We start from the raw sequence: 24,308 nt of genomic DNA, 5'->3' as shown, positions 1-24,308 counted from the left end.
GGTGTTTTTATATAAGAAAAGAAAGAAATCCAGACAGAGATGCACAAAAGGAAGAAAACCATCTGAAGTTAGAGGTAGGTTTTGGTGTAATGCAGCTCCAAGTCAAGGACTGACAGCAATCACCAGAAGCTAGTAAGAAGCAAGGGAGGCTTCTTCTCGAGTCCTCATATAGAGGATGACCTGTCTGATAGCTTGATTTGAGATTTTTTAGTCTCTGGAATTGAGAAAAACTTTGTTTTTAAAGTAATCTAGTTTGTGGTAATTGCTTACAGCATGACTAAAAAAAAAATATGCTCCCCCAAGAGCTTTGTTCAGGTTTACAAATGGTAGATACTGTTTTCTATAAAAATATTCTTTTTCATTTTACTTTCACTATCACATTTCATCTTTCACCTACACATGACTCAGTACTTTACCCTCAGCCATTAAAATTCTTGGTTTTTTTTTTTTTTTTTTTTTTTTGTCAACACTCAAACTGCTTTCCCATACTATAATATTCTTCAAAAATTTCTCTGTGGAAAAAACCAGTCAAGACATCCTAACTTCCAAATTTAGTACCTTTCCTCACTTTCCTTCCTCATCACTCTGTGGCACTGTTACACTGTCACACTTTAAACCCTATCCTACATAGCAGTATGCCTCCTGTTTCTTCCACTTTTGACCTTCCTCTTCCCCAGTCTCTAGTCATCTAAGTACAAGGCTTCTTCCTCTCTAATCCCCCACAATGTGCCCTCTTCTTGCTCATCAATTTCATTCAATATCATGCCTTCTACTTAACAACTCTTTCGGATTTAAGTCTCATATCTCCTAGGTATTCCATTCCAACATTAATTTTACCATGATTTTTCCAATCCTAGTTTATCTCCCTGTTTTATTGTTACTGCTATTATATAATCCTCCCAGCCTCTCTCACACACACAACTTAGATCTCTGGTTCAGTTTTTACTCTTCTGTGTTTTCTTGTATTAAATCAATAGCTAAGTCTCACCAATTATACTTTCAAATTATTTTGGACATTAGTTTGTTCTCCAGGTCAGAGTTTCTCAACTTCCACACTATTGTCATTTTGGGTATTTAGGTGCTATCCTGTATCTTATAAAACATTTAGCATATCCCTGGTTTCTACTTATTCATTAGCAGTAGTAGCACCTTGTCCTCCATCACCAAGTTGTAACAATCAAGAAGATGCCCAAAATTTCTTAATCTCCTGGAACAAGAGCATTAAGAGTTCTCCTAAATCACTTCTTTATTTATAATATTTTACATATTCTACCTCTTCTTATAGTTATTGATACATTTCCCTTTCTAGATACTTTGCTATTTGAGAAGATTTGGAAGGCTGATTTACTCTTACATATTCCTCTATTTCCTACACAATGGCTTGCATGTAATTTACAGAATGCATGAGTGGTGGCTAAAACATTAGCTGTATAATAGGATATTAATGGTTTACTCTAACTACACAATTGTACTCTACTTATTAGCTTATTAGAATTAGTGTTTGTTACATTAGGCCTCTGTTTCCAAAATTAAATTTTCGGGTAAGAAAATAAAAGCTAAAAACTGAAAGGCAAATCAAAAGCCAAACTTGTCTATTATTTTGGTATAAATTAAAAAACAGGATTAAATTCTCAAGCAACACAAAAATCAAATAGGATAGGGACTGACAAAGAGAGACTTACTAATACAAAGACATGCCAGGTAACAGAAGATAACAGTGGAGAAAATCAGGAAAAAACATTAAGTAGCCTGTCCATATTCCTCAAGTAAATAATACTAAAACTAAAAATTCCAAGCAAACAGCAACAGGGAGAAAGTGTACTACTTTGCACAAACAAAACAAAACATAATAATCAGATGCAATGAATGAATCAAGTAGAAGGTTTTGTTCAATAAATTATTATAAAAAGATATTTCTGGATAATTATTCATTTTCAAATATAAAAATAGATAACATTCAGCACTACAGGCCGAGCTGACCCCGCCCCTGGACATGGTGGTGCACTCCTGTAATCCCAGCGCTGGGGAGGCTGAAAATAGGGGGATCACTATGAGTCTGAGCTACGTAGTGAGACCCTGTACCAAATGTATTTTTTTTTTTCAAATGTATTTTTTTAAAAAAGGTAACATTGAAGAATTATGGTTAATTTTGTTAGGTGTGAAAATGGTATTATGAAGAATGTGTTTTTTAGTTTAAAAAATTGTACTTAAGTATTTAGAAATATTGTAATTTCTCAAAATTATTTTAAAATACTTCAGCAAAACGTTATTAACTTAAATATAAGTGATGAAGGTAAAGATAGAGGAAGCTAGCTAAATATTTTTCTTTTCAGAAAAAACAATAAATCAAGTTGTCACAGGGGAATTCTTACTCAAAAACTGTGTGTGATCAAAATAAAAAATTAAAGTTGGGATTTTAGAAGTATTAACACATTCTTGATTTTGCTTTCATTATTTTCCACAGCTTACTACTAATTTTACTCATTTAACATTGATTCTACACTGTCAGCAGTTTACAATCTTCTACTTTATTACATGGTAAACTTCTTAAAAATGGAATATGTTAGTGACCTTTGTTATACAGACAAATGTCTTATATAAAAAAGGAAATTGGTGAAATAGAATTGCTTTTGATGTTAGTTTGTACTTGATACCTACAAAAAAAGAATTTCCAATTTTTCTCATACAGAACTAGAAACTTAATAGTCATAAAAATAGTCATAAATAGAAAGGTTTGTGTGCACACAATTATAAATTCTTTAAGCTTCTTAAATGAGAAGGTGATCAATCACACTTTTCAAAGTGTGGTCTGGGAGCTCCTGGGTGTCACAGATCCTTTCAAGGAATCTAATAAATAAAAACTATTTTCATAATAGTACTAAGATCTTAGTTATCTTCTTGAACTCTCCTTCTTTCATGATTAAATAGTGGGGATTTTTAGATGACTTGTAGTGATGCTATCATTCTGAAAACAGAAAGTATGGCTGTATATTCTTGTATTTTGTGCATTCTTAAATACCATAGTTTTAATTTGTAATATGGTGTGCTTACTGATAAATTATATAAATAAAAGTTCCTTGAAGTTCTTAAATATTTTTAAGGATGTTAAGGGGTCCTCTGACTTAAACTTAAGAACTACTACACCAATGCAGCTTTATTTTCCAAGCATTCTTTTGTGAATGTCATTTGCAAAGGAGTAGACACATCTATGTATATATATGGGCATCATTTTATCTTGTCCTTTTATGCTTCTCATATGCCTGCTATTTCTACAATTTCAGAATCTGAAGGATCCAAGTAGGAGGAAAAGCAAATCAAAGTTTCTTAGTCTAAAATGGGACCAAGAATATACACACTAAAGAAGCCTTCAGACTTTCAGGTTATAAAATTTACACTTTCATCTTAAGACATGGATTGAAGAACTTAGGGAAAAGGATAGGGCAAAAGCAACTGGACTGATTAAACGACATTTTCCTGAAAATATCCTCCCATTGTAGTTCAGAAGTCTGTAGAGAATATCACTTTGTTTAATAACCTACTGGGAACGAAAAGCAAAACAGAAACAAACACTGGAGTAAACAATTTTCCTATCTAAATCTTTGTTCTTTCTATTCTGTTTCTGGAAGGCCTTCAAATTAAAGTTTCCAACGGACCCTCAAGTTACAAATTCAATTGGTTCCCAAGGGCTGGTTGTAATTCAAGTTGTCAACTGAAGGCTCCGGCTCCTCTACACAGCCTTCAAAGTCTTTCTCCTGTATACTGGCAGATCTGTGTCCTTACAGAAACATTGGCCCAGGATTTCCCAATAAACTCCATATAAGAAGGGATGTTGTAATGTTCCTTTCAGAACTCTGTAAGGGTTAAATCTATATCTGAGACCATCTTGAAGCATAGGTAGCCAGCATCAGGGTCATAACTCAAGATTTTGGTCATAAGTTAAAACTAAAATTCTGGTTATAACCTAAGTTATTCATTGTTAAACTGGTCAGACTCAAGGGTCCATTGTATTTTGAAGATGGTATACATTTGTCAATGCAACTAATATTAAAAAATACCTTGTGGAAAGTTTCTATTATTGTTAGAATCATCTCCCCTACTCCCTCTAGCACTTTAGAAGATATATATCAACTCCTTGGGCAATCTGAACAATTTCATGAGTTGTTTCTAAATTCTGGGGTATCTGACTTGCTAGACTGGTTGGACCACTTATAAGTAGCCTTGGTCATGGCAGATAGCCACGTTTTTCTGGAAAACTTAAAAATTCTACCAATCTAAATTTTCTGAAAATTTAGATTTTCTTGTTATCACATCTTAACTTGTATATAAAGAATCTCCACAAAATGGAAAGTCACAATGCCTTTGTAAGAAACGCCTAATGATTTTCATAAATTGTTACCTTTGATAACAGCTTGTCAAATAAGCTATCCATTATCGCTACAAGCTTCGCTGATATTTCAGCTATGTGGTCATGGTAATCCTGTAATGAGAAACAGTACTGTATTTTAAAGTTCCTGAGACACATGCAAAAATACTTAACAATTAAGGAATTAGATTTATGATACTTGAAAGAAAACACATGGGAAATACCTTAGTGATATGATCAAAGTGCCTAAGCATGTTATATTGCTTAGGTGGTAGTCGAGCTTCAAAATGAGCTCGGATCACAGGAATGTAGTGCACAATTAACTGCAAACATCGTGAAGCAAGAGCTGAAAAGTGGATATGTAATAGAAACAAAAAAAGATATTAGCTGATTTTAATTACAAATCAAATTAAGTAAAAAGGTCAATTTTATACAGACTTTAGTTTATTTCATAAAGGAGGAATACCAGGGCAGAAGGCAACATGTTTTATTTTTCTTAAGAAAATAATTTGGTACTGAAAAATATAATGAACTTTCCCAAGGGACTTCAGTTGTGAGATGTTCTAGTATAAGGACAGTAACAAGACCCTGATTCTCTTCTGATATTTCAATATCCTTCAGCCCAAAATACTGCATACAAAATACAACTTAATGCTTTCTAAAGTGATGCAGTTTCCAAATTATTTATACCTGTTACAGTTGAACTTCCTCATACCATTTCCCCAGAGATTAGTTTTTCTTTTTTTTTTTTTTTCCTCTGTATTTTAAGGAAGGGTCTACAGGTGTTCAGGGTCTTACTACTAGATTGGACTCGTAGTGATCCACCTGTGTACAGCCTCCCAAGAGCTGGGATTACAGGTGTGTGCCACCATGACCGGTCTCAATCACCATCTCAGCTAGTTTTTCAGTTATAATACATAAGATAATGAAGTAGTAGTTGTCACTTTGCTTAGGGTCATTAAAACATCAGGTATAATAAAAACATGATAAGAAAAGTAACAACTGTTGTCTTTCTGCTGCTCAGGAAGTGTTTCTAAATTTCTATTAAATTGTATTTTTAGAAAAAAAGAAAAGTGGGGCCAGGGAGACAGCTCAGCAAAATCAGTAGCTTGAGTTCAATCACTAGATCCACCAAAAAAAAAAAAAAAAAAGAAAAGAAAAGTGATATTATTATAACATCTTAGTATGTGAATTAAATGGAAGAATCCATACCCAAATTTTTTGTAGTTATTGCTTTTAGTCCAACAACTTGCATTGCCCCAGCTCCAAGAACTAACTGGCAACTTCTTGAATTGAAGTACTAACAAAAGAAGGAGAAAAATACAATCTCAACAATTTATTTGAAAACCAATCTTTATATGCTGGCAATGTGTTAACTGTTCTAAAAACATTCTTGATGAAAATGGTGAAGAGAAATTCTAAACCTTATTAATATTTACCTCTGGTAGGAGAAAAAAATTGAGAAATAGAAATCAGTTTTTAGAAATTTTCACTCAGAAGCTAGCTCAGTTTCAAAATTCTGTCTTATTTTCTTCACTAAAACTAAAGTTCAGGATAAAATTAACCAATAAAATATGGGTTTCAAAAAATATAAAACCTTTCCTATATACTAGGAGTAAAAGTATGTTAGTATGAAATGGCTGAACAAAATTATCACCACATTTTCATTTTACATCAATGGTCTGAAAGAATGATGTAAGAAAAATCTCTAACCTTAGTGAGATGAATTTTGTAAAGTTCAGTGAATTCCTTCCATGCACATGTGAAACCAGTCCAGGTTTTTTGACCTAAGTGGCCTCAGTCATGCTCAGCACCTAACGAACAAATCATCTCCTGTCTCCAATGTCATTAACAACTCTATGGGTGCAATGAGGGAGGATCACTAATGTGGAGTGAGAAGGAAGCAGACAGCCCTTTTTCCAGTAACATGTTGTGATGTAACCATGATCAAATATTACAAAATTAATGCCTTAATGATAACTTGAAATGTCTTAGAGTTTAGAGATTAGTTATAGTCTAGTAAGTCAATTATTCCAACAATTTTTTATAAAGTGAAGTCATACACACCTTCAGTAAATCTGACAGACGAGTAAGCATGTCAGTAGTAACAGATGGGATGTTATCCACACACTGGCAATATTCAAGGATAATTCTTATTAACAGCAATACAGTTCTATAAAAAAAAGAAAGATGACACATAGGCAATCAAAAAAAGAAAAACTATACTGATCTGACATATAAAATGAATTACTCAATTAAAAATTAAGTCAATTACTTAAATTTATGTAAATGTTTTACAAAAATCTAAAGAATATCAAGCAGTAGTAATTCCAGGGACTGGGGAGATAGCTCGGCGGTCTAAGCACCTGCCTGGCAAGCACAAGGACCTGGGTTCAATCTCTAATACCACATTCTCTGCCGGCCCCATGCCTAAAACTGGGAATGGTGGTGCACGCCTGTAATCCCAGCACTGGGGAGACTGGGGCATGAGGATCACTATGAGTCTGAGCTGCATAATGAGATCCTGTACCAAATAAATACATAAATAAAAGATTTTTTTAAAGTAGTAATTCCAGAAATATAGTGTCTAGTCTTTATAATGGCTTACCTATCAGTCCATATATTATTTTCTATGTATATTCCTATAGCCTGTTCTATGTGGCATGGGTCCACTGTATTACTTTTGTAATCTTCTCTCAGAAGATATAATAGCTGCCCTCTAGTCAGGGAAGTTAGCTTTTTAGCAATGGCCTCTTTGCCTTAAAAGCTAGAAAACCATATGAATGTCCATTTTGTATCTGTGTATTCAAAGTGGTTGGGATAGATATATAGTTGCATTCTCTTAATGAATAGAATGATTTTTTCTAATGGTGTTTGTAAGTAGGATCACAAGTCTACATCTTGTACAGCAATTAACCACTAAGAAGAATATATGCAGTGTATTATTTGTTGAAACTGTACTTTCGATTTGATTTGAAACTGTCTCATTGCTATATGTTTATCAATAAAACTTTGAAAAGAAAAAAAAAAAAAAAAGCTAGAAAACCAGACAGCCAGAAGGGACCGTTTCTATCATGCACATGATACATAACCAGATAACAAATATTTGGAGAGATAAATTATACTAAATTGAAGGGGTGAGATTTCAAGAAGGTTGAAAGGAAGCTTTGCCCTACCAGAAAGTAGGAAGAATTCCAGAGAAGAAAGGTAATTATTTATTAGTTTGGAATTTGTTGTTTTGTTTTGTTTTAAACTTTCTACAAAGCTTTATTCCAGAGGGGCTCAGGCCTTCTTGGCAGCTGCCTTCTTCATGGCAAGCCAGCATGTTACTCGGCTCTTCATGCTTCTGGATGTGCGTCTCCACCCTTTTCCTGATGAACTTGAGGGCATGTTTGCCCTTGGAGACCTTGAGCAGCTCCATGGCGCACAGCTCATACGTGGCAAAGCCACACACTCCTGGATCATATCTCACACGAACTTGGTGTTTGGTGAGGCTCTGCAACAGCAGCTGTGCCTCGGTTTGCTCACATTCTTAGTCATCTTGTGGCCCTTGTTGAGACCCACAGCCATGGGATAGCAGACAGCCAGGGCTACTGTTCTTTGATGGTTGCTGTGGCGGAAGCTAGTTTGGAATTTGATACTTGCAAAGCTTGACTATATAGACTGAGAAAAACTTTTTTTTTTTTTTAAAGCCTCAAATCTGTACATACTTTTTGAGTGCTTATTATGGTGCCAAGAAAAAATAAATTGTAAGAGATAACCCCTTCCCTTTGCAGAACTTAGACTCTAACAAAGAGATATAAACACAAAGAAATAGTTCTAATTATATTTCAGTAATGGGACCGAACCCAGGGCCTTTGCACTAAGCTACATCTCCAGCCATTTTTAAATTTTAAGACAGTGTCTCATTAAGCCACCAAGCTGCCAGGTTGGACTTGAACTTGTCCTTCTGTCTCAGCCTCCAGTGTGCAGCACTATGCCCAGCTATGAAGTAATTCTACTATACTAAAGTAAATGCTGTGATAAAGGTGCACAAAGGGACTTTCTTTCTGGAGAAGGTACCTACTTAAAAATACATAATGACTTGAAGCAAAGAAAAATGAAAAAGAATGATGGCCTAGATGTTGGGAATTAGACCTAAATTCTAACTCCATTTTGGGACACTTTACTGTTAACCACAGAACCTTCAAAGCTGCAATTCTAGTAACTGAGAATAAAACCAATAATCTCTGACATGTTACTTTACAAAGGGGTGGTAAGATCAAATACATGAAAATATACAAAGTGTAAAGTGCTATTAAAGAAAATAACATTTTGTAGACAGAATATAAAGATAATCATCTTAATTACCTATTTAATAAAAAGCATATAATAACAAACAATTTTGCAACTTGTATGACTCTCAGTTAACTTGAAATAGGGATATGTTTATTAATAAAAGAGTAAAAGACCTAATGATTCAAATGAGGATAGAAACAGTTGCTGCAGAACTGTGATAACTCCTTTAAAGCATTACCTGTTTAATTTTCACAATAGTTCTATATGTAGAACTATTTTTCACCTTTGAAACCAACAACTTAAAGACTATGCTATATAACACACTAAGAAATCTGTAGGGAAAATAATCTACAAGAAGCTAAGATGGCAATAGCATGATACAGCCACTAAAAACCCTTGGGCTCTCCACATTTCATGTTACTGTGCATGAGAAAAGCTAAAGCCTTTTTGTTAAGCCTATGTAGTCCTTAACGATAAGCCTGTAGTCGTTAAAGCCTTCTACAGATAATAACAAGTAATCCATAAAATACTCCTTAAGTATTTTATAGGATTGAAATTTTTACTTCAAAATTTCCAATATAACTCAAGAGGAAACTAGAAGAATTATGTTTCAAATAATTGACTCAACTAATGAAAAACATGTACTACTCACCCAACAACAGCATACTCTTGTCCCTCAACAATAAGAACCTCAGCTGGTTTCCTTTCTTCTGTTGCTAAAGAGTAAACCAAATAAGAAAGAAGAGAATACATGATGAAACAAAATGCTGGGAGAAAGCCAAAAATAGTTCCTATTTAAAGCTGGGTGTGGTGGTACATGCCAGTAATCCCAGCACTCAGGAGGTTGAGGCAGGAGGATGGCTCTGAGTTTGAGGACAGCCTGGGCTACATAGTGAGTTCAAAGCCAGTTTGGGCTTAATAGAGAGGCCCAGTCAAAAAAGAAAGAAAGAAAGAAAGAAAGAAAGAAAGAAAGAAAGAAAGAAAGAAAGAAAGAAAGAAAGAAGGAGTTTCTGTTTAGGGCTTAGAACCGTCTCATTTCTAATAATAAATATCTAATTGTTAACAAGCAATTTCACAGAGTAAATTACATTTGATTAGAGTTAAACACATGTGAATTTGAGTGGCAGTATTGTCTATTATTAGAAGCACAACTTTAGGTCAATCACTTAACCTCTTTGAGTCAGTACCTATAACATGAAATGTAGGTAATATTATCTTTTAAGGCAGTTGTCAATGTGATACAGATGATTACAAACTGCCTATCCTCTAGGCCTGGCACATGACAGATGATTAGGAAGTTGTTTTTAAAAAAAGTTTCAAAACTTTTTGGAAAGACAGAACAAGCATTTCAACTAGCTGTTTTTATTATTATCATGTTTAGAATGAATTAATTTCTTTTTTCTTTTTTGTATTTAAGGAAGGGTCTACAGGGTGCTCAGGTTCTCACTACTAGATTGGACTCATAGTGATTCTCCTGTTTACAGCCTCCCAACAGCTGGGACTATCAGTGCAAGCCACCCCGCCCAGTCTCAATTGCATTTCAGTGCAGGGGGTGGGGGGTGGCAGGGCAGGGCCAGCACAGCAGGCTTGGGGATTGAACCCCTGGGCCCTGCACCTACTTGCAGGTACTTTATCTGCTGAGCTATTTGGCCAGCCCTGAATGAGTTAATTTCTAATTCAATGGAGATTGTATATTTCATTCTTAAGATTTCAACACATTACTTTAAACAGTGACTTTTTAAATTGTTATGTAATAGAACTTGATATTTTGAGGGAAAAAGAACAGTGGACTGGATTATTATCCTGGATCAACTGAACTAATTTGATTACTGTAGGCAAGTTATTGCTCTTCCCTAAACTTAAAGTCCTTTTGAATACTAGGACACAACATGTCTACTACTCCTTTTCTTTCATGAATAGAAGTCCAATTCTACATAACTTCTAATCACAGTTCACTTTGTATGTCACACTATACATTTCTATACATTTTTTGACCCAAAGATTGTTTGGTAACTAATTCTCTACAATGCAGTGAGGCAACATAGCATAGTAGATAAAAACCTTAACACTAGTCTGTCTGAATGTAGATCCTGACTTTAATACTTCTTAACTATGTAATTCCAGACAAGTTGCTTAATCTCTTTGAACCTAAATTTCCATGTTTGCTAATTGGCAATCTTAACAGTGTTTAGTTTATAGACCTATAAACAACATAACACATATAAAGTACTTAGAACAAACAGCGTGCCGCATCAAGAAAGCATACAATTAATATTAGCTGTTACCTATTAATCTTTATTTCCCCAGTGCCTAGCCCAATGCCTAGTCACTAAAAATCTGTACCATAAGTGAATGAATAATAATATAGGAACCTTGATAAGAACTAATAAAATGTTACTGGACTTCTACTAGCACACACCTATACTTTTCAGTCAGAAGAAAAGACTGAGGCAGAAACATCAAAATCTTCCAAAGAGAAAATGAAAATAGTTCACTATGCAGGAAGAAAAACGAAAAGGTTAATCCAATCATTCTGTTAATGCATTCATGTATTAATTAAAAAATCATTCTGGTTTAAATAACAGTGAAATGTAAAGACTAGGAGCTGCTCAGGAACAGAAAACATGCCCTAGTTATCTAGCACAGCATCTCACATAGAGGGAAGTTAGTCAAATACAGCTTGAAATGTTTGATGAGTCATAAATCTTACATTCTGCTAATATCATACAATCAGTTTAAAAATTTTAACCACCACCTAACACTGTTACCTATTGAAAATAGTCATCAAACAGCAGAGATGTACTTAGTTCTTTCACTCCCTCTCTGCCTTATACAAACTTACCTTATAGCTAATCTTAACCCCTTCCCATTTGTCGTAGTGGTAGAAGAGGTAGGCAGTCTTTCATTAAAATCTATATTCAATTCTTGGAATTTTGGCCTATAGAGTACCCTCTTCCGCTCTGATTTCTATTAAATATAAAAATTCAGCTTCTCCTACCTCAAAAAAACTCTTCTTTCAACTACCATCTGAGGTGACAATCTCTGATTGCACTCATGTCTTATTTACTTTTCCTTTTCACCTAAACTTACAGAAAAGGTATACTCTGTTTGTCTACCCACCCTTAGCACTGACTCCCATCATTACACTTAATTATCTAGATTGAAAGGAATCTCCTATATGTCAAACTTACTGCCATTATCTTATTTTATTTTCTCTTGTAATGCACTTGCATTTTGTGAAAATGTATAGTAAACAATTTGAGAATATTTCTATGTAAAAAATTAACACTTCATTAAAGGCAGAAAATTTGAAATAGTGCAACTACCTTCTCCATTAAAAATATTCAAAAATTTAATTCCAGAATGCATGTATATTTAATTATATGATATTTCAATTTGTATACAAAGATATCTCCTTAGCATTATATCCTTTCATATCAAACTTAACCAAATTTGGCACCAGTGACAATTCTCTCATGTTGTGAACCTCTAATTTTGACATCTATGTTCTTGATTTCTTCCTACTTCTCTACTCCTTTGTTCTTTGCCTTGCAGTCCCCCCCCCCCACACACACACAGTGCTTTACATTTTGGCTTCCTCTATCATATAACTGTATTACTTGTGATCAGACATATATTCTCTTGGTTTTATTCATTAAACTTAGCTTCTTTAAAAACAATTATAGCTGTTATCTGTCTCAATATATGACACAAAATGGAAGCTAACTAGAGTTCACTGAATGAAACATATCTCTCGACAATGTGGTATAGGAATTAAGAAATACGCATCTGTAAAATTACATAAAGCCAAGTTCAAGTGTCAAGTATAACTTGTGTAAAATTCTTCGATCCCTCTAAACCTCAAGCATTCTCATTCTTAAGGCAACAATAGTAATATAATGATAGGTTGCGCTGAGGCTAAAGTGAAATGCAAGTAAAACACATCGTAAAATGTCTAGCGTGTGGTTAACATTCAACAAGCATTTGAAATTATTGTTACAAATTACTGTAAATATTTTTCCTGTCAACTACATTTACTATACTTCATTATTAGTTGTAGGCTTTTCAAGACATTATAGGGCCGGCCAAATAGCTCAGTGCCTGCAAGCAGATGCAGGGGCTGGGGGTTCAATCCCCAGGCCTGCTGTGCCAGCCCCGCTCCCAGGGTGTGTTGAGATGGCAACTGGGTATGGTGGTGTACACCTGTAATTGCAGCTCTTGGGAGGCTGTAAACAGGTGGATCACTACGAGTGTGATTTAGTAGTGAGACCCTGAACACCCTGTAAACCCTTCCCTAAAAATACAGAAAAGAAGGGGCCAGGGAGATGGCTCAGAATAAGCACTTGCCTGGCAAGTGCAAGGGCCTGAGTTCAATCCCTGGTTCCAAAAAAAAAAACAAAACAAACAAACAAACAACAACAAAAAAAAAAAACCAAACAAACAGAAAAGGAAAAAAAAAAAAAAAAAACTTTAGGAGCCCAGGGAGATTGTTCAGTAGAATAAGTGCTTGCCTGGTAAGCGCAAGGGCCTGAGTTCCATTCCCAGTTCTGCCCCAAAACAAAAATTTTTAAAAAAGCTAAAAAAACACATTATCAATTTTTTTGACATTATAAATTTTTAAAATATTAGGTGTTAATACAAAATAAATAAACAACATAAATTTGGAAGAAAGTATGAAAGAATATACATACCCCCAGATTTTTTTTCAGGTAAAGCAATCTTTCCACCTGATATAGAATCAACAAGATCCTGAAATTCAGCAGGAACATCAGCTTGTTTCCAGCGCTCATTATCCAAGAGAAGGCTATACAAAATTAAAAATAAAGGAAGGCTAACTTTAATAATATTTCAACACCATCTTCTTCAATTGAAAATAAAAAGGAAGAAAAGCTCAGGTTAGTATATATCACTTTAAAAATGCTGAATAGGGGCTGGTGAGATGGCTCAGTGGTCTAAAGCACCTACTTAGAACAAGCTTAGCAAAACACAGGGACCGCGGTTCAATCCCCCAGCACCACATGCCAGCCAGCCCTGCCCCCTGGTGGGCTGAGCTGGCCACACACAAAAATAAATAAAATTAAAAAAAAATAAAAAATAAAAAATAAATAAAAAAAAAATAAAAATGCTGAATACCTTAATAAACTGGACTCATTCATATGTAGTCTAGCACCTATCTTTATAGCTCCTAGCCTCATCAAAGAGAATGAGGAAACATAATTTACTTAATTTCAAATGAGGAAAAAATCCATGTATATTTTCATGGATCTTTCTGAAGAGCACTTTATAACAGAAGTAAACATTTTAATTCTATTTTGAAAAGCCAAGAAATGTGATTTTTAATTCCATAATTTGGTAGTCAATTAAGTTTTCTTTTTACAGCAATAATTATACTTTACAACAAACAAACAAAACTGAAGAATAAAACATATGGTAATGATACCTGAGCTTGGTTTTTCTCTCTTCATGAAACCTATTTACAAACTTGCTAGCTTGGCTCTGCAATGCTCCAAATAACGACATGCTTCTTCTTCCACAGATCTGTTCAGTGTCTAAAATGAATGTTTCTATTAATCTAGAAAGTGTTATAAATTCCATGGAATTTAGCTTCTCAAGAAATCCATCCTAAATTTTAAAAATAATACAAAGTCATTGGAGTTAGTATGTCAAATATGCTAAATTATAAAACCAACATAGTTTAATGAGAATCAATATTAATTATGCCACTTTCATAATACATTAATTGTAGCATTTATCATATTTAAAATTGGACTATTTGCACTTTTTTTTTTTGGTGGAACCAGGGATTGAACTCAGGACCTTGTGCTTTCCAGGGAAGCACTTATTCTACTGAGCCATCTCCCCGGCCCCTTACAATTGATAACAGTATTTTATCACTTAAATGAAACTTCGTAATACTTCAGACCCAAAATAAAAAACCAAAGATGTCAAATTTGACTCTGATTTTACATGACTAATATAGTAACTCAAACGAATTCAGTTCATACTATAAAATTTTCACAATATTGGAGTTTAATTTTATTAATAGCCTCTATATTTAATTATACAGGTATATAATGTATATAAAACAGCATATTAGATTCAAATTAATCACTAAAATTTTATATTTTAAAATAAATCCTTTGATAATTATTTGAAAAGAATGTTTTGCCATGCTGGCCCCGCCTCTGGTGCACTGAGACACTGAGAGACTGGGCTTGGTAGCGCCTGCCTGTAATCCCAGCACTTGGAAGGCTGAAAACAGGGGGATCACTATGAGTTCAATCTATGTAGGGAGACCATGTAGACCCTGTACTAAATACATTACAATCAATCAATCAATCAATCAATCAAAATAATTACATATAAATATAAAATATCTAATGCTTGGTGAAAATACCTTTGCTCTTGCCATGAGAAACTTGACAGCTCGATCGTGGCATATGTCTGAGGCACTATACAATAATTCCTGGATATTATTTGCCAGCTTTCCTAGCTCTGCATCAGTTAATTTCATGTCTTCACTAACCCTGTAAAAGATAAAAGGAGAATTAAGGAAAACCATAAACACAATATTCTCTAAAGGTAATATATTAATAAAAAGCTGTAAAATTCACATTTGAAGAAAAACTTTTGTAATCTACCAAATACTTCCTAGTTTTTAATGGGAAGTATCACTTAAAAATGTTCAGATAATACATATTTTACCCAAAAATCTTATAGAAGAATAATTATTTCTTTGCAATAGTGTTTTAATATTTAGTTCATACTCTAATCTGTGGATTGGAAAACAAAATACGGCATATATACACATAAGGGAATATTACTTCATTCGTAAGAGAAATGAAGGAAATTTTGATGTAAATTACCAACATGATGAGCCCTGAAGAAACAGTGCAAGTGAAATAACCATACAGAAAAAAATATTGTAGGATTCTATTGGTATGCATGAACTAAAGAGTTTAAATTTATAAGACAAAAAGTAGAGAGAAAACAAATGGAAAGCTGTTGATGGGTAGAGAGTTTCAGTTCTATAAGATGAAAAAGTTTTTGAGATACCTGGTTATACAATATAAATGTTTCACTCTATTTAACTATATACTTAGAAATTTTTTTTACTTAGAAATTATTAACCTGTTATATTTTATGTTTTTTAATCACAACTAAATACTTTAAACAGTTGGATATGATGGTGCATCCCTGTAATCCCAGTACCCAGGTTGAGGCAGGGAGAAGGCATAAGTTCTAGGCCATAGTTCTCTGTGTTACACAGAGAGTTCAAGTCCTGCCTAAATCACACAGCAAGAGCCTGTTTAAAAAAAAAAAGAAAGAAAGAAAGAAAAAAGGGGGGGCAGGTAGCTCAGCAGATAAAAGCACCTGCTTAGACAGATACAAGGGGCCAGGGTTTCGACCCCCAGTCTGCAGCCCCGCCCACAGGGGGATGCTGAGACTGCAACTGAGAATGGGTGTGGTGGTGTGCACCTGGATTTCCAGCGCTTGGGAGGTTGAAAAAGCAGGAAGGATCACTACAAGTCTGATCTGTGTAGTGAGATCCTATAGACCCTGTACTAATTTTTTTTAATGTAATCAATTTTTTTTCATTTTTTAAAACTCCACAACTCTTAATATTTTCCAATAATTTTCTTTTCCCATTTTCTGTCTGGAAAAGTATTTTTTTGTGCCCACATCTGCATAACAATAAGCCTTGAAAAACTATAAATCATCTTGAAAAAGTGAAAATAGCAAAAGTCTACCACTAATAACATTAAAATGTTAGATATAAGTTTTGTGCATTCTATATCCATGACACAATTATATACTTCAAAAATACTTGATACAAGAACAGTCAGAAGCCTTGTATAAAATAACTTGGGACCTACAAATATTCTCTCAACAACTAATTCACTGTCCCTTTGGTTTGGTACTTTTTTTGTACCAGACTTTTTTTTTTTTTTTTTTTTTTTTTGGCTGAACAAGGGATTGAACTCAGGCCCTTGTGCTTGCCAGGGAAGCGCTTATTCCACTGAGCCATCTCCCCAGCCCCCTGTCCCTTTGGTTTGGGTGGTGTGGAAATACCCATGTGCCGACTAAACACAGAAAGAACTATCCATAGAATTTGTTACATGTTGTTGTAGTACTATGTGATAGAGAACCAGAAAAACATAAAAAATAAAAGATACAAAACACAAAATGAGCCACAGAGAAAATGAAAGGAAAGAATAAAAACTATGAGACTACATTCTATTTTAAAGGAATCTTAAATATTACAGCAGACTGCTAACTACCTTTCAACATTTTTTTTTTTTTTTTTTTTTTTTTTTGCCACAATCATAGTTTTAGCTGAGCAAATAGTTTTAGCTAGCAAACAGCTAAAAAGCTAGGGACTATATTTTTCAAGGCTCCTTTACAGAGAGACAACAGTTATGTTGTAATAGGGCAAATTCTGGATTTTTCCTTTAAAAATAAAATATTAAAAAATGTTAACAGAAGCAACTAACAAAGCTAATATGTATATGAATTTACAAAAGACTATAAAAAGTCAACGTAATTTGGGGGGTTAATACTCGGGATAGAATCCATATTCTTTGGACTTTTTACATTTGTGGCCTTTTTTTTATTTTGAGATAGGATCTAAGTTATCAATACTGGGGTTGAACTTGTGGCCCTCATGCTTTAGTCTCCTGCAGAGCTGGGATTCCAGTCTGGTACCACTGTGCCTGGCTAAAGGCCATCTTGAAGAAAAGGAAGAAAAATTACTACTCCAGATATTAAGAGTTATTAAAAAGCTACAATAACTATAGTAATTAAGATAATTATACTTAATAGTGGTGCGAAGACATAAAAACGAACAAGAGTACAAACACAGACACACATATCTAAATATTTGACTTATCATGAGTTGCACTATAAAGCAGTAAAGAGTATTTTCAATAAATAATATTAAGTTGAAAGGATATCTATATAGTAAAAACAAATCTATCTATATGTATGGTATCTATATGTATGATATGTAAATAAAAGTCATGGCAGGAGTAACAGAGACTGAGCTCTAAGCCTAAGTTCACACTAAGCAAATACCAGAGGAAAAGAACCAGGATAAACCTATTAAAGTACCAGTGCTGGGGAAGAACACTGCTGGCATAGTAGAGATGATGGAAGGTCTGGGAAACCTCAGCCAGATTCTAAATCCAAGCTGTTATGGGGAACAACTATAAGTTGGATGTCAGGTGGAAATGTTTTTTAGATATGCAAAGTCTGCCCTGGATCCTAGGGGGAGCAAGACTGAGGCTGACCAACGTCTCAGGATGCGAAGAGAGGGAACCAGCATTCCTGGCAATCTTTGAAGAGTTGAAAGAGTGCACTGGGGTACAACTTGGCTAGCTGGCATACTTACCTTTGGATTCTAACTGGAGTATATTTAGAGGGGTGCTTCAATTTGTTATGCTTAAAACATTTCTTGTGCATAACACTGGGATAGTTCTTCAACTACAAATACAAGACTAACTTGCTCTTCTTTCTACTTGTACTAATATAATTTAAAAGATTACCTAGAAATCTGTTATTCAACGAGTCCTAATGAGAATGTAAACATTTGTATGTAAACCAAGACTAACAGTTGGGAAAAATGAACCAGGAGTATTTTAATATCCAAGTGGCCAAGAGGCTTGTAATAAAGGGAACTAGTAAGCAGGACAGAGAGGAAGATAGAAAGTTCTGTGCATAAGGATAGATTTGGGATTAGGGGGCATTTTTTTGCCCTAATTTTATTGATAAACAAATAGCAATGAGATAGTTTCAAATCAAATTGGTAGGACAGTTTCAATAATCAACACACTGCATACATTCTTCCCAGTGGTTAATTGCTGTACAAGATGCGGACTTGACATCCTATTTACAAACACCACTAGAACAAATCATCCCATTCATCAAGAGAATGTAACCATACATCCACCCCAACCACCCTGAATACACAAATACAAAATGGACATCCATCTGTATACCCTTTCTTTCTGCTAACTTCCATTATTTGAATATAATAGGTGTGTAAACTCAGCAAAACATTCCAAAAAAGTCCAGCAGCCCACAACAGCACTGGGTCTTCCGCTTAACTGGCAATGTCAGAAATTGTTGACCTGAGTCCCCCACAGCCCAACATAACAGCACGGCTTCACTTCCTACACTTCACCTCTACACCCTTCCTCTTCTCAGAGGAAGAAATTAAAGAAGCGAATAAATATAGGGGGCATTTTGTATTGTAAGATTTTATCTCACTAGAATGAAAAAAAGAAAGACAGGGACAAAATCAGGAAGTCTGAGTTAAGTTTTATAAAGATTGAAGCTTATGAAAAAAATTTGAATGATTGGCTATTATAAATTTTTGATCTTGTTAGTTTTATCAGATCTAAGAGCTATTCCTTCTAAATATTGTTGCTCAAATGTGGTTAAAGGGGCTACACCAGTAAGTCTCAATTGTCAACACTCTCCTCCAATGTGGAACCAGGTAAGACCAACAATTGGAACAACATTCCAGTGTTGAGGGACAATGGAAACAATGACTAATTAGCAAGACCATTGGGGAACTCTCATAAAGATAAGAGAGAAATATAAGGAAAGTGTGAAGTTAAAATATCAAGATAGAATCCCTTGTGTTAACCCCACCGAAAGGTAGAGTCAAAAACTTATGAAGGAAGAATTCTTATGCACAAGTCACTGATAATAATTATCACAAAGAACTCTGCCAAAATGCTAAATTAGTTCTGAATCAATCTGAGCCTAACCTAACAGAAAAATCTAAATCTTGAGATGTCCATAGGTAAAAAAGACCAAGCTTATATGAGGGGTAGACATGCTGTTGGGGCATACACTGCACATCACAGTCAGCAATTACAGTAAAGAAGTCTGATGGCTGGTAGAGAATGACTGTGGGTTATAGAAGGTTACATAAGTTGCTATTCCCTGGCCATGACACTGTACCCAATACTGTTCCCCTGAATGAAAACCTGATGTAGTTTGTGGGATTTTACACTGTTTTAGATCTTATTAATACTTTCTTTTTTTATTTTTTTTTCAAAATTTTATTGATAAACAGCAATGAGACAGTTTCAAATCAAATCAGAAGTACAGTTTCAACAAATAATACACTGCATATATTCTTCTTAGTGGTTAATTGCTGTACAAGATGCGGACTTGAGATCTTATTTACAAACACCATTAGAACAAATCATTCTATTTATTAAGAGAATGCAACTATATATCTATCCTAATCACTTTGAATACACAGATACAAAATGGACATTCATCGGTATACCCCATTTGTTCTAAGTTCCGTTATTGAATATTATAGGTGTGTAAACTCAGAAAAATATTCTAAAAGAGTCCAGTAGCCCATAATAGCATTGGGTCTTCTGTTTAACTGGCAATGCCAGAAATTATTGACCTGAGTCCCCCACAGTTCAACATAACAACATGGCTTTACTTCCTATATTTAATACTTTCTTTAGTATTCCCTTATCTGCAAAATCCCAGAACAATTTTACATTTACCCAGAACAGACAGCAATGGACCTTTCAAGTGCTCCTTCAGGTCTACCTGCACATGTCCACCATTTGCAATGCAATGGTGGCTTAGGATGTTGATTTATTATCTTGAAAATATTTCATTATATAGATGGTATCATAATAACCTCTGAGTGTCTCACAGACTTAGGAAAATATCTGGATGATATACAAGATATAAAGATGACAGAAATCAATCCCCACAAGGTCAAGAACCTGGTACTAGAGTATAGTTTGGGGGAGTTTTATGGTTAAGACACAAACAATACCTGAAAAGATCATTGAGAAAATTCTGCAGCATCCTATACCAATAAATGTAAAGCAGTTACAGGCACTACTAAGACTCTTAGGTTACCAGAATATTTTCATATCCCTCCTTACTCATCATCCACCCTCTATGTAACTTGATAAAAAGTAGAACTATGTGGAATGAGACAAAGGGCTGAAGAGACTTTTGAGAAAGTCTCAAAACTGTTTAGCTTGGGGAAGGCTAAACAGTTGTGTGTCCCACTATGCAGTAACCATTTGTTCTAGAGAATAGCAAGAACCTTGATGGTTGTGACATAAAGAAACCTGAACAGACAATTTTCCAACAGAGTTCTGGTTCCAATCATGAAAAGGGGTCGAAGCCAGGTATACAGAACAGGAGCAGCAATTCTACCTAAAGCCCTGCAATGGTGCAATCCATCACTAGATCTACTTCAATGACAATAAACACAACATGTCCAATAAAGGGATGGACTGTAGGCCTATGGCTAAGCCACTTTCTGGGATGGTACAAAATTAAGACTTTGACAATTAAGACTCAGGACACATGAGAACTTGTACTGTAACGTCATGTAACTCAGTAGTGTCCCAAATTTTCTGATCAAGAAGATTATGGGGCCAAAGAAGAAAGTGATCGATGATGTAGAGTGTGCCTAAGGAGAGTCACATGGAGAGAAAACACTCTCTCAGGCTTTCACAGAGAGCACACTGGCCAAGCAATGGCCATGACTCATCCACATGGCTGACACTCACAAAGGTTCTACAATCTGAGGTACAGGATCTCACGATAAATCCTGAGGGGATTTCACTGACCTTATCACACCCAAAAGCTACAACTCTTGTTGCACAGGTCCTGCTTTACCTTGGTCTTAACCATCCAGTAGAAAAGTATGAAGACGAAATATAGGAAGTAAAGCCTTGCTGTTATGTTGAGCTGTGGGGGACTCAGGTCAATAATTTCTGGCATTGCCAGTTAAACAGAAGACCCAATGCTATTATGGGCTACTGGACTCTTTTAGAATATTTTGCAGAGTTTACACACCTATAATATTCAAATAACGGAATTTAGAAAAAAAGGGGTATACCGATGAATGTCCATTTTGTATCTGTGTATTTAAAGTGGTTGGGATAGATATATAGTTACATTCTCTTAATGAATAGAATGATTTGTTCTAATGGTGTTTGTAAATAGGATCTCAGGTCCGCATCTTGTACAGCAATTAACCACTAAGAAGAATATATGCAGTGTGTTGGTTATTGAAACTGTCCTACCGATTTGATTTGAAACTGTCTCATTGCTATCTGTTTATCAATAAAGTTATGAATTTTAAAAAAAATTAAGACTTTGAAAATGTGGATACAAACATTTTCCTGCACCAAGGGAACCCATATTTGGTACTGAAAGGCAGGACAAAGATCTGTTGTTGAGGAAATCACAGGTAAATCACTGCTATTTTGTTAAAGGGATATGATGCCCCAAAGAAACTGACATCTAAACATCTGTGTCTATGCCTATAGATTACTTTTGTTGTTGGCCATAGCTGAGGGGTATCTTCTTGCAGCAGGCAGTTATCACACCTACAATCCCTCCAACTTTTGAGTGTGGGAACTTTCCCTCTCCAGTTAAGCAGGAGTGCTGCCCTTGTTCCTCAAACGTGGAGTAACTTTAAAGGGACCTCAGAACTGAGATGAGGGCTTCCTTTAAGTGAATTAAGAAACACGTAACTAAGTCCTGACGCACACACACTTAACCTGGTGACACCATTTTTGATTAATGTTTGTATCATTTTATGAATAAGCATCTGATGCTATAAAATAACCTCCCAATGTTCAGTTCTTAGTCAAAGAAGATCATACCCCTTCCAACACTATTCAGGGAACACTGCAGAAGAGGGGGAAAGATTGGAAGAATCAGAATAAGGGATGGAGTATAAGAATTATTCTATAAATTCTAGTCAACGTGACTCCATCTTGTAGTAAACCACTGTTTTAGTTGTCCAATGTGCCCTTACCAGGTGCTGAGGATGTATGCCAAACTACAAAGCAACAAGATCACCCATCATCGTAGCCAGACAGTACTTACTGGGACCAGTAGTTCCTTGATAAGGATAGGACAGGAGTAAAGTACACATAACTTTTCTCAAGTCTCCTTCTTGCTTTTGATCCTACTTTTCTGTTTTAAATAGTGCCCTACAAAACCAGTGGCCTACCACAGGTTGTCAGTGCTAGAGCCTTCAAATTGTCAATGGCTTTGTTAACTGACCAAGCTAGACTTGTCTAGTTTTTTTTGAACTGTTAACTCTGTCTCATTTGGAAGCAGACACTTGTTTTAATCTCTCTGGAAAATTTACACAATGGAAAGAGAGACAGTTACAGTTTGCTTAATGCTGTAAATCTGTCTTCTATAAGCTTCTGGTTGATTTATATAAAGATGAACAAAAGTACTGAGTCTTGCTGTTAATAATAATTAAACTTAAACTATACTCATAAACCAGAAAGTTTTTATTGGTTTTAACTTTTAGATACCAGAGATTACTAGGACACCTGGTGAACTCTGAACTTTGAAGTAGCAAATGATGATGTCTGCACTTTGTTGTATGAAAAATCAGTAGTATATTCTGGCTCAGTTCTGGTCTATGAATTAGATTGTAATACGCTATCAGTTTTCTTCTCTTTAAGTGATACATTCTGATTATGTAGAATTTCTTTGTGTTTATCAAATACATATTGTAGTAATATGCATACACTGGGACAAATGTGACATCACATTTGTAAACTACTGTTAATTTTTTTTGAGACAGAGTCTTGTTACATAGTTCAGGCTGGCCTCGTACTCACAGCAATTGTACTGCATTTAGTTTCCCAAGTGCTGGGATTACAGGTGTGTGTCACTATGCCTAGCTGGCAGGAGTTTAAATTATTTTTTGATTCAGAAAAAAATATGAGATATAAAGGAGAAAGGAAAAAAGGGGACACAGGGTGGTGAACTGTCAACTGGAGACTCTGGATGAAGACTTACATATATAAGACTTTTAGAGGCTATTTTTCTGTTAATTTGAAATTATTTCAATATAGGTTTTAGGGCCGGTGAGATAGCTCAACACCTGCTTAGGCAAGCACAGGGAGCAGGGTTTGATCCTTGGCACCACAAGCTGCATCGGCCCTGCCCCGGGTGTGCTGAGCTGGCCACCAAGACCGGGTGTGGTGGTGCACACCTGTCATCCCAGCACTGGAGAGGCTGAAAACAGGAGAAGCACTATGAGTCTGAGCTGCATACTGAGACCCTGTACCAAATACATTTAGAAAGAAAGAAAGAAAGAAAGAAAGAAAGAAAGAAAGAAAGGATGGTAGGTTTTTTCCTTCATTGTTTTTGTGGTGCTAGAGATTGAACCTAGGGCCTTGCGCCTGTGAGTAAATTTAAGTAAATCATGTAAGCTCTCCAAACATCAGTTATCATATCACTGAGACCCAATAAAAAGTTTTTAAAATGATGTACACTGTGATCTACCCAGAAATTCATGTCTTTGAAATTGCAAAGTCGCAAATCAGCTAACTGCAGTGGCACATGCCTATAATGTACCCTGGGAACATGAGGCAGACAGACTGCAAATTCAAGTCCCAGCCTGGCCACTTATTAAGATGTTGTCTCAAAATAAAGAGCAAAAGAAGGGATGGTGATATATATTAGTGAAAAGGGCCTGAATTCAATCCCCAGTACCACCACACACACAAAAAAGCAAGCCAAACAGATCTCTGCTATATATAATATAATGATAACAAAAAACAAAGAAAAATGACCAAGATAATAACTGACCTAGTTCCAAACAATTCTGCTACTGGTGACTTTA

The 24,308-nt window shown here is 35.1% G+C and overlaps 1 protein-coding gene across 5 annotated transcripts in view; it reads right to left on the bottom strand.

Annotated features, from left to right (window-relative positions):
• Vps54 (VPS54, GARP complex subunit) overlaps window positions 1–24,308 on the bottom strand; it is a 114,151-nt gene that overhangs the window by 15,947 nt on the left and 73,896 nt on the right. For 4 of the 5 annotated variants that reach the window (XM_004636157.3, XM_004636158.3, XM_023720834.1 and 1 more), the window contains exons 13-20: window positions 15,039–15,168; window positions 14,082–14,263; window positions 13,333–13,445; window positions 9,294–9,357; window positions 6,431–6,536; window positions 5,576–5,663; window positions 4,588–4,709; window positions 4,397–4,477 (exon numbers count right to left, since the gene is read on the bottom strand). In XM_004636157.3, the coding sequence (XP_004636214.1) occupies window positions 4,397–4,477; window positions 4,588–4,709; window positions 5,576–5,663; window positions 6,431–6,536; window positions 9,294–9,357; window positions 13,333–13,445; window positions 14,082–14,263; window positions 15,039–15,168 (886 nt within the window). Of the gene's footprint in view, window positions 1–4,396; window positions 4,478–4,587; window positions 4,710–5,575; window positions 5,664–6,094; window positions 6,178–6,430; window positions 6,537–9,293; window positions 9,358–13,332; window positions 13,446–14,081; window positions 14,264–15,038; window positions 15,169–24,308 lie in introns of those variants that run through there. The other variant, XM_023720836.1, reaches the window with a different exon arrangement.

The sequence above is a fragment of the Octodon degus genome, unplaced genomic scaffold (genome assembly GCF_000260255.1).
Source record: "Octodon degus isolate 3935 unplaced genomic scaffold, OctDeg1.0 scaffold00078, whole genome shotgun sequence".
Classification (NCBI taxonomy): Eukaryota; Metazoa; Chordata; class Mammalia; order Rodentia; family Octodontidae; genus Octodon; species Octodon degus.
Note: the sequence above shows the minus strand (reverse complement) of the source record. Positions and strands in the feature narration are given on the sequence as shown.